The sequence below is a fragment of the Sinocyclocheilus anshuiensis genome, unplaced genomic scaffold (genome assembly GCF_001515605.1).
Source record: "Sinocyclocheilus anshuiensis isolate Anshui unplaced genomic scaffold, SAMN03320099.WGS_v1.1 scaffold653, whole genome shotgun sequence".
Lineage (NCBI taxonomy): Eukaryota > Metazoa > Chordata > Actinopteri > Cypriniformes > Cyprinidae > Sinocyclocheilus > Sinocyclocheilus anshuiensis.
This window is the reverse complement of record NW_015540902.1, coordinates 895,144-907,108: the sequence shown is the minus strand read 5'-3', so window position 1 is coordinate 907,108 and position 11,965 is coordinate 895,144. Positions and strand designations below refer to the sequence as shown.

At 36.7% G+C, this 11,965-nt stretch overlaps 1 protein-coding gene across 1 annotated transcript in view; it reads right to left on the bottom strand.

Moving 5' to 3' along the window:
- Window positions 1-11,965, bottom strand: part of LOC107689096 (tumor necrosis factor receptor superfamily member 16-like) — a 40,970-nt gene that overhangs the window by 16,994 nt on the left and 12,011 nt on the right. Inside the window, exon 4 of the mRNA XM_016487002.1 lies at window positions 6,207-6,569. Within this exon, the coding sequence (XP_016342488.1) occupies window positions 6,207-6,569 (363 nt within the window). The remainder of the gene's footprint in view (window positions 1-6,206; window positions 6,570-11,965) is intronic.

Genomic DNA, 11,965 nt, shown 5'->3' with positions numbered 1-11,965 from the left:
TCCCTCACAGCCTTGTTTTAATCCGCATTAAATTCAGTATGATTTCTAAACTGATTAAGGTCTAGGTCTATTATTAGAAGTTAATAGTTATTGTTATTATTATAGTTATCATCCTTGGTGTGAACCAGCTAGAAACCAGCTACTCAGTTCCACAGCTACTAGCTTATTGCTTTTACTTCATTGTATAGTCTATGAAGTGTCTGTAAAATATAAGTCATGTTTGAATAGTAAAGTCATAATGAAAGTGACTTTGTCATGAGTTGTTTAAAGATGAATTAAAGAACATTTGTTTTCTAGATTGGTTTGCGCACACACAGTCTTTGGCACACCTTTCAAACTTGTGGGCATCTGAAGGCATGCAGCAGCCCTCTTTCTTTTCTTTATCAGTCTCTTTCACTTGCTGTCTCTCCCTCAGTAGCTGTCAGTCTCTCTCACCTCTTCCAGCCCGTCTCCTCCCTCTTTCTTGAAGAAATCATTAGTTTTCTGAATGAGTATGCACTAAAAGTTAAATGATTTCTGAAAGTGCTCTTTCTTTTTCTGTCTCTGTTTTTCTGATTGAAAACAGAGTACATGAAATTGTGATATGTGGATGTGTTTTCGGCCTGACTTAGCTTGAAACCTGAGTGAAAACGAGTTGTTGCTTTTTTGGACTGAGGCTGTAAAACTCAGTCAAAGGTTAACAATTTCAAATTATTCTCTCTTTTTAATTTATTTTATTTTGCTTCTTAACTGGGCGTTTTCATGATGAAGTGCCAAGTGTGAAGTGTTAACCCTCAGTCTTTATTCTACTCCTCTCACAGTCCTGTTTTTATTAGGGATTTTATTGCTTATCTGGCAACCCTTTTCAAGTTTGATATAATTGCTCTCTGTGTGTGTGTGTGTGTGTGTGTGTGTGTGTGTGTGTGTGAACGAATGGATGGCTAAATGAACAGAAGCTTTGCTGTTAAGTGCTCTGATTAGCTGCAGTAATTACACTAGCAGTACACACACACTTATTTATCTGTCTTAAACAAGGATTTGTTATTCAAAAATATTAAAAATAAGGGTGGGCTATTTGTTTCATACATGCATGTGCTTTTGTTATAGTTTAGAATTTTTTATTTAGTTTTTATTTCTATTTTATTTCAAATTAGTCTTTTCAGTTTAGTTTAGGTTTCATTTTATCATAGTTAGTTGTAGTTTTATAATATACCAATAACTAAAATTTATTTGTATTTTATTTCAGTTCCATTTGTGAAACTGTATTTTAGTATAGTTTCAGTTTTTCCCCAGTTATTTTAGTTTTTATTTTTATTTTAGTTAACAGAAATGTTTTCATGCAGTTTTAGTTTTAGTTTTATTTAATGAGAACAACACTGAGTAAATATTCTGGTTGCTCAAGTAATGGTTATGAACATCACTACCAATAAGATGTCATTCCATGTTGCCATAAAATCAGTTTTTATGCAGCAAAAAATTTACATTCTGGATGGAAAAGGGGTTTATATAAATTGTAACTTTGCATATCAGTGTTGTTATTGCTAGCTCAAACTAAAACTATTAAATTAACTACAATTATTTCAGTAATTGAAATAACGCTAAAATAAAATATCAATATTAGATTAAAAAGTTACATAAAATTAAAATGACAAAAGCACATAAAATTTCTAAAACTACTAAAACATTAACTAAAATTAAACTGAAAAATGAAAATGTAAAAAAAAAAATGCTCATTCAAAAATATGAATACTTGATCGTATAAATTATATTAAAATAACTGGTGAATAATGAATCTTATGAAAGATAAACAATAATTAAAGTGTGTTCTTTGCCACTGCAGCCATCTATCTGAGCAAGCGAGTGATGATGTGACAAAACTAGAACACTTAGAGTGGGAAATGATACCCGGAGTGGAGTTGCAGCAGAATGACTACAGACCTCTGATATGTTTCTGCATGTGTGTGTATTAGAGTGTGTGTGATGCAGTAGCTGCGATAGAGGTCACAGATTGAAACCCGAGAGTAAGAAACTCCAGTGACCTTATCGATCCAACAAAGAAAAGAGCTCAGCACATCTCTCTTTTTCTGTCACACGCACAGACACATGCCACTTAAGTCCGTATGAGCTGCAGGAAGTGAATCACCATGCATCATAGACCACCAGCGTAGAGAGAGACTGGTCATTCAGGCACGTGTGCCTTTGACTCCTACTGTGGTCATTCTCATGAAAGAGCTTGTTTTTAATGTGCCACCCTCATCAAAGGGCACATAAATGAATGACCCACCAGAGGGATAGACATGAAAGGGTCAGAGATAGACAGACAGCGAGCGAGATGGATAGAGAGAGGTAGTAAAGGTCACGTTTAAGGTCATTTTAAGGATGATAATGTGGCGCTCGCAGAGGGTGGTCATCTGTACAGAAATACACAAGGATCACTATGACTCCGTGTGTGTGTGTGTGTGTGTGTGTGTGTGTGTGTGACAGGGCAGAACAAGGCTGCTCTGTGCTGATCACATTATCTTCAGAACAGTGTTGGGAGAGATATTTTGAAACTGTAGCTTCTAATTATACAAGCTAATAATAAAGTAGTTGAATTACAGTCAAATGAAAAAGTAGCTTCGTTTTTCTACACTACAAGTTAATAATAAAAAGTAGTTTGCAACTTTAAATGTAGTTCTGTCAGGACCACTATCGTCAAAATGATAGATACTTAGCATAAAGTTTGGTTTGGCGGTATGGTTCTGTTCTGAGCAAAAAACTCCCTGCCCATCCATGCAGCCTGTCATGAATGAGCAGGGAGAGCAGCAATAATAACCCCCCTAGGATTAACAGAACAGAACAAGGCAGATATCATTAATGTACTTAATGATATTTAAGTGTAACACTTTATTCAAGATAAAGGAGTCTGATTAGCAAGGAATATCAGAAAGCCAAGTCCTGACTGTGGCGAAAGGAGGAGCTGGGGATGGAGAAGGGTAATTTGCTCCCGAGCAAGCTGAAAAGCTGCTGAATAATACTAAATAGAGCTTATATAGGAATGGTAGGTGTCGTATTCCTATAGGTAGATGTGATCAGCTGAGAATCAGCTGATGCAAGCTTGACTCACGTGACCTGCCAGAACTAACGCTAACGCTTAATTTATGTTTTTTAAAATATACACACTAGCATTCAAGTTTTTCACTGTTATGGCAAACCTGATTTTTCCTTCAGAAATCATTCTAATATACTGATTTGGTGCTCACAAAACATTTATTTTTAGCATTATAAGTGTTAAAAACAGTTGTGCTGCTTAATTTTTTTGTAGAAAGTGTGATAATTTTTTTTTCAGGATTCTTTGATGAATAGTAATGTCAAAAGAACAATAATTATAAACGTCTTTAATGTCGCTTTTGATCAATTTAATATGTCCTTGCTGAGTAAATTTTGTAATTTCTTAAAAAACAAAATCTTACAGACCCCAAACTTTTTGTTGTTGATTTTTTGCTGTTGATTTTTTTCCAAACATAAGTATGTAAAAGGCAAAAAAATATATTTAAAATAATGTCAATTAATGTGACATCATTCAATTTTAACATACAATTACAGTAAATAAAATAAACTTTTAGCAAACACCATGTTTTGATAAGTTACTCTCCAACGCTGCTAACAGAAACACAAAACTAGCCGTCACATTTCAGCTCTTTGTGTCACGAATTCGGTCCATGGACTTCCGTTTATCCCGCCTTATACCTGTTTGCCATTGTTTGACCCTGCCTGTTTACCACGTCTCTTTAATAAAGCTTGCAGATGGATCCACACGTCTCACGTCTCGTCAGCCCCGTTACACTTTGCCCATTTTTTCTCTATTTGTATCATTTGTGTCTCTTCTCTCTTCCTCTCCTCACAGGAAAGAGGCTGATGAGAGTCACATAAGAGCAGGAACTGCAGGAAGCTGAACACGTGTGTGTGTGTGTGTGTGTGTGTGTGTGTGCGCGTGTGTAACTGACAGCACTTGCAGATGTTTTATGATTTACAGATTCCATCTGCAGAGATATATCTCATCTCCTTATGCTGCACACATTATGCTACACTACAGCACACACACACAGAGCAGAGCACTTCAAGTTACAAACCTGAAACACTGTTTTAGCAAACATTCACTTAGTAAATCTGCTAAAAGTGTGTATTTTGTTGATATTAATTCTCAGTTTGATATTAATCACAATTTGGAATGTTCACAAGTAAAGACTTCTAACTATGTGGCAAACATTGCTCTGTTTTTTTTTAGGTTGAGTCAATGTTGCTGTAATGGACAGCTCAAAATTTCAGTTTGGGACACTCTCTGTTTGCCTGTGTGGAAAACATTCAGGAAACCTGTTTGGAAACAATCCATTCTATGCAAATTTATTTGTTGCCACTAAACTTTTGAAGAAGTTCCATCAGGTCACACTTTACCTTTTTTGTTGTTGTCCAGGATGCATCATTACACATTAGTGTTTACACTATAAATTCCATGTGATCACATGCATTTTTCAGCTACCTCTAAATGTGGTTTGAGTGATCCAATAACAAAGCGGTTTGGACCCCTGTTTACACAGTTAGGATTGTCCATTTGTGATCAGATTACCTGAGACAGATGTTAATCCGGGTGTGACACACACATAAACCAAAGAGCCACAGTTGACAGTAAACCCCAAACTGACAAATCCAGCCCAATCCTCGTCAGCTACAGAAGCCATAATGACCCTCACACACATACAGCCCCAGGCATCAGACATAAGACAGTCCCACCTCCCAAGCGCTAGCACACTAATGCAATGACACGCCACATTACATGCCCTCTCCAGCCATGAAAACAGAGCTTTCTCTGTGTGTTTAGTTGAGCGTGAGTGTTAAAGAGGTAGAAAAAGGGCCATCATTTCATTTGCTACAGCCAGAGTGTCTCTGAACAGAAACAAACATTCACCTGGTCGTGTTTAGTTAGTTTGTGAAATATTAAGGACTTTGAGAAGAACAATAAAGTAATTTGATTATGTTATATTTTAATACATAATATAAGTATATTATTCCACACTGTATTATTCCAACTAAAAGTATAAAAATGTAGTTGTGCCTGTATAAATGCAAAATGTTAATAGTAGATCAAGCTTATTTTTGTTTGTGTAATTTATGTTTTATTTTGTAATTGTGTGCAATTTTTCTATTGTTAATGTCTATATAGCAAATGTTATGATCATATATTATATTATGTTATATTATATAATTGTTTATTCTGATAATAAAGTCATGTTTTCAATCATTTCAAAAATCAGCAATTTCAGCACAACTAGTGACACAACATGGAACTGCAACAGTTTTATTTTTGGAAGTTTTTTTGTTTGTTTGTTTGTTTGTTTGTTTGTTTGGAACACAGTCTTTTTATAAAAGGTGTAAAGCCAATTGAGGTTTACAGTGATTTGTCACTCTTTCAAGGAGGTATAAGAACATCTATTAACCTGTTGTAAAATCACTGTGATCCACATGCCTACTTTTATACTTCTTGGAAACCCCAAGGTCTGCATGTGTACACGCGCGCGTGTGTGTGTGTGTGTGTGTGTGTGTGTGTTTGCATATGTCACTGGATTTGACCTTTTGGACTGTTGTGACCTTTATAACTACAGGGCTTTGCACAGAATAATCCACACTTTGACCTTTTCACTGCAAGGCCACCAGCAGACACATACTGAAATGACCCAGATTGATCCTCAAACACATGGAGGAAAGCAAACATTATGACTGAGACTGAGAGAAATTAGCTGTTAGTAACAGTGTGAGAGTGATCAGGCTCAATCACATCATATACAGCCAAACAAGTTGCTTGTGGTGTTCGTGCAGTTGCCCATAGTGATTGACCACAGGCTACAAATACTACAAATGCACACTTTGTGTGCAACTTAAATATGCAGGGGAAAACAAACTGCAGAAGTAAACTGAAAAATGAAGCAGAAATGTAGTATATGACAAACACGGGAAAAATATATTAAAATAAATATTTTTAAAAAATCATATACCTATTATTTACACTATTTTCTTTTCCTTATGTTTGTAACAACCCGTATATAAACTATAGTTCTATCATTTTTTATATTTTTAACAATTTTATAATTTTTTCTTCTATTTATTTATTTATTTTACATTTTTATGCTATTACTTGATTTAAATTTTTATTGTGGTTACACGTGATATTCTGGAGAGTATTATTCTCTCACCATGACACCATGCATCTTCATACGGTGTGCAGTTCCTCATGAGAATCTCTATTCCCTCCTCGCAGATAGTGCAGGGCAGGCAGGGGTCCAGCGTGCTATCCTGATCAGAGTAGGTGTCGTCCAGACACTCCTCACAGACCGTGTCGTGGGAGTGCTCGCAGCGCATCAGCACACCCTGACCGCGTGGACACACAGTGCACCGCTCGCACTGGCCTGTCAGTTCGCTCATGAAGTAGCCATAGTTGCACACACACACAGCGTCGTTCGAGTCGGTGCAGGGGGTCTGCATGCGCATAAGACCCGTGCATTCTCTGCAAGTCTGACACCTCTCTGTGTGACTGAACGTCTCAGAGAATGTCTCACCTGGAGAAAAAGATACAGAGAAAAATAATCAGAACGACAAGATAATTCAAATCTGCCCGTCTGCTGTTAATAATGACCCCTCAGGTTAAATTATTGCAACCTTAGTGCTTTCATTATAATTAGTCAGTTATGATAGTAATAATAAGACACTACAAGAGGAGGGGAGACCTGTGAAAAAAAGACAAAGTGGGAAAATTAGTAATTAAGGAAAGGAATGGTGTGCTAGATTGTGCTATAGAGATCTGTATGCTTTCATTTCAGTATGGCAATGATTTCTGCAGTCAAAACACCAAGTCTACTTGGCATTTCTGTATATGTAATGCATCTGAATTTAGTTGCTCACAGACCCAACATGAAACAGACTTCAGATTTCAGAATAGCTGTGCAGTCCAAAGGTGAGACCAATGTTTGTCCACACCTGTAGCATCGTCCCATTAGCCCCTGCTGGTAGATCTCATAAATACACACTTTGGCTGCAAAGAGCGTCTTTCTAGATGGACCCTTTTCACAGATGGTGATGATATGTTTCAACAGCTATTAACATTGTGACATTGACGTTAACATCTAGCAAACTTTTTTTAGATTTTCAATTTTTTTTTTAAATGATGTACATCTATGACACTATAATTTGTAATTTATTACCTCTGCATTCAATTATAGAAAACTAGTTAACGATGCTATAGCGTCTTTCTAACACAATGGCTAAGGGAGTGATGGGAAATTTGACATCTTTCGCTCTTCTGACCAAAATAAACAATCTCTCAATATTTTTTTCTACTTTTGGAAGTCATGGAAATGCTATTGTCAATGTTTCTTTTGCTGTTGGGGCTAATGGGAATGCAAAGTTTATATTTCTTGTAGGTTTCATTCACCACATTAGAAGTTTACCCATCTATGATGACTTCCGCTTCTACGAACCCTGGAAATGTGAAAAGGGTCCATAGAAGGCCATTCAAAATAGTAGACTTTTCTGACTTTCTTTCTGAGCAGCATTATGCTTCATATTATAGATGACAGTCGCAGCTCTCGTGAAGGGTTTGGGACTGTATGCATTCTTGTGTCTTCAATCAATCAGTGTTGTCACAATATAATTTTTTTAGCAGAGTGATTAGTCACAATTAGTCACATGGCATTCATGGCTCAGATGATTGGCTCAAAAAACTGTGATTTCCATGAGTTACATATTTCCCAGTTTTTCTACAGCAGTCAAGCTTTGATATAAATGGCACTGCTAACAGATAGTTTTCTCCAGGTATTATAAAATGTATAGACAATAGAGAGACAACAGGAAGTGATGGAGAGAACAGGATCAACAAATGACAGACTGATTCAAACTTGCATTAGCCAAATAATCATCAAAAAGAATGAGTGTTAACTGCCATGTCATGGTTCAGATTCATTGTGATGAACATGATATGACTTTTTATTTGTCCTCTTTCCTTTTTGTCTTCTGTCTTCTGCCATCATTCCAAGAAATTAAACTTTGTTTTTGAAAGTTTCTAGACTTGCAGGACAGCATTTATAATGGCTAAATTCAGCCCTGACGTAATGTTTTACCTTTTGGCATTTACCATTATTACACAATAAGAGCTTTTCTTAAGAGGAGGTTTTCCTATATGTGAGTTTGAGATGCCATATGAAAATAAAACATTGGGATGAAAAATTATTTGGAAAGCTTTAAATTATTCAGAGGGTTTGTGTGTGGTGAGGCTTCCAGTGAATTCAGTTTTACTGTAGGACAAAAAAAAAATGTGTGACAGGCATTTTTGATGACGTGGAGTTCTAAGGGTTTGTAATGTAATCCCAGCAAATTTTGGATTTAAATATCGTTCCCTAGATCTTGTGTCACTCTGATAACAAGAAAGGTGAAAACAAGATTGAGAGGACGATAAGAATGTGTTGGTTTGGCTTGGTTTGATTTCACAGGAAAGAGGAAGTGGTTTATGCTTGATGGTCTTCTATAAACCAAGTTGTTTTATGCCCCGTTCAGACTACATGATTTTTTTGTCGGTTACGACAATCACTGTGTCAGATTATGCGATTTTGATTCATAAAATCTTGTCGTGTCGTGAACAAGAAACATGTCAGACTATACAATGCTACCCGACCATTCATCGCATGCCGTCATTAACAACGTGCCTGCTGTCATCAATAGCGCGAGACAAGACAGAAGGTGCTATGAGCGTAAACAAACAATGGCTAGCAAACAGTGTGTTTTGACCTGTCTTGTCATCAGAAAAGCCCAAAAAAGAAAGAAAACCTGACAATGGACACAAATCTGGATGGCATGAAGAGGATGTTATGGACTGTCAAAGAGAACTGAGGTAAAATAGTTTTTATTTTACCTTTTTTCACTGTGTCGCAGTAGGCCCTCATCATAAATACAGGAGTATTGTTGCCGTAGCTCCACGAACATTTTCCTCTATTGTAAAACTACACCTAGCAGGACCGATACCATTGTCTCTCTTTTATTTCGGCATGTTTGAAAGCTTGTACAAAGGCACTTCTGTGCTCCTATTGGCCAGTGTCATAGCTGTGATGGAACTTGTCATGTACGACAGAAAAAAAAATTAAACATTCTAGTCTTTCTTTGTTGACGTCGTAAAGCTTCGCAGAGGCGTTGTGCACTATACTACACGAGATTAAATGATTGAATCGTGCGTCCCAACGCCCATTGTCGTATACGAATCCCCACGACACCCTACGTCAAGCAGATCGTGGCAAAATCGGGCTAAAATCGTGTAGTCTGAACAGGGCTTTAAATGCCTGATCAAGGCCATGGCAGCTCTTGCTTGGGCATATGGGGGTCTCTGGCTATCTCCCAACACCGCTGACAAGTAACTTCCTTTTTAAAGGCCAATTCACACCATACCTGGTTTTGTCTTGCCAATGTGTTACACCTGTTGGTGTCTTTTGCCATTGGGCGGCACTTGTTTTCACCAATTAAACGTGTTGAATCAGCGTTTGTTGGATCTTGGAATGTCTGAGAAATGATGTACTGTACTCTGTCGGCTGTCAGCTTTGGTCTGTGTCTTTTGTGTGAATTGACCTTAACAGTCCTCATACGAAAGAAAAAGGACAAATGAGATACCTTTGTTTCTGCTAGACAGTAATACAATTAAATTTAGAGACTTTTGTCTCTAAGTTTAGATTTGCAACTATAGTGTGTAATCAAAAGTCAGATTTTGGCATGAACATTTCTCATTCAATTTTCCAAGACCTATGATCTCCTAAAGAATTCTAGGAGAAACATCTGAGACAAAGCTGATAATTACATGAAACATAACTGAGAAGCCTCTCTGAGCAAAAACATGTTCCTCTGGGTTAGCGTGTGGAAACAGAAGGCCAAGTATTCATTCTCCATGTTGCACAAAGCAATGAAATTTGAAACCTGTTCAGACCAATTTATGTCCTGCAGATAATATATCATTACCATAAAAGGATATGACAGATAAATCTGAACTATTAGATTGGACTATCAGCTCCTTTTTTATATTACAGCCAAGAACTTACAACAGAAAGCAAAGGAATGTGAACAGGACGTCACAAGTTGAAAAGGCAAAAATATAATATTTGTTTCAGCACAGCAAGAATTAAACTCTTTTATTTCTACATAAACACTTAAAGGTGGATTCTACAAGTTAACACCAAATAAACCAGTCATATTTGTCTGAGGGTGATAATATCTGATAAAGAAAATGATTCTCCACATCTTGTTTAGAAATGACTTTAGACTGGTCCAACATGCAGTAAGTGTAAGATATTATCAAGCTGAGGTATTCACACAAGCACGAGGGTTTCTAATCTCTCCTGCATGTGTCTCTCATGTGTGTCCCTGTTCCTTTATTCTCATGGTGATAAATAAACAAACAAACCAAGAGAGATAGGCAGAAAAACATACAGAGAGATCTCTGCTGGAAATGTTCTTGTATTCCTGGAACACAGGACAGCTTTTCATCAAACACCACAAACATGAAACAAAAACAGTCCCACAGCTGTTTTCCACACTGGTCCAGAGGAATATTTTATCGCTCAGAGGTTCCTCGTCCATAGCTCAGGACACTTAAAAAAATCTGTCATTTACTCGTGACCTCGTGATGTTTCAAATTGAACTCATTAAATGGTGTAAAAAATGGTGTAGAAATAGTTTTCACTCAGAGATCGATTGTAAATTTCACAATTCATTACAAAGAAATTGAATTTTTAAGTAGAAAGACTGAAATAGTATTTTCTTGTAAATTGTACTAGAGTAATCTGTTTACTGAAAAAAATTTTTTTACAGCTGTTGAACTTGAACAAATCAGTCTTTTGAGTCAGTTCTTTTCAGTGAAATCAGACTGATGCTATTCTCAGGTTCAACTCTTGATTGATTTGGTAGCATATGGGCATGGAATGACATGAGTGTGATAAATAATTATTGCTTTTATAGTCTTAACTTTGTCTGAGATATTTGTCCTAGTTTATTACAAATAAGACATGTTTTTAAATGCAGTAAGAGTTATAATATTATAGCCCAGCATAGCCAAGATAATTTGTTTATGGAAAAATTTGATGAGTTCATACTGAAATCTCTGAGGTATAATTGCAGACTTATGAGCAAAGTGTGGCATAGCTGAAAATGTGAAATCACTGGGATCCCATTCTCAAGAGAGACATGTGCAACCTGAAACTATGAAAAAATATGAATCATCATATTCATATTTTCATATTAATATCATATTTAGGATTTCCTTCTTAAACAATTAGCATTTCACCAATATGTAGGATCTGAATAAGGCAGAAGAGCGATCTTCATCACTGCAGACTTTATGCTTCTTTTACCACCAGGGCTGCATTTCACAAAAGCATCATGAAATAAGTCGATCGTAGAGACCATTGGTGGCAATGGATCTATGATCTTCTTAGGTTTACGATGCTTTTGGGAAATGCAGCCCAGGTCTGTTTGAAGCTGGAAGGATTTGACACTGGGCAGACAGATGTGTTCACGCCTAAGGTTGGCCTGAGGGTGAGGTGTATACCTATCTGCCATACTTTGGACAGAAGCACACCTTGAAACACTTGCCGTTCTTGTCATGTTTTCTCTTGTTATGCAGGTGATGTTAAAGTAAATGACTTGGTTACCTTGATCAAGGCATCTGAGACATGCAAAAATAACTGCCCAAACATGTTGTGCTGACAAACGTGAGATTGCTGATGCAGCGATAATGTTGTTTTTAAATTATGCTTAATTCAAATATAAACCACTTATATTCATTCCCAGATTAAAGGATGACAAATTAATCTTCATTAGTTAGCTTTGATGTTGTGGGTACAAAATGCTCCTAAGCGCCTTACACATAATGTACCGATTCTCCATATCACTGTGTACCCCCCTGTCAGACTCTGTTCCATGTTTT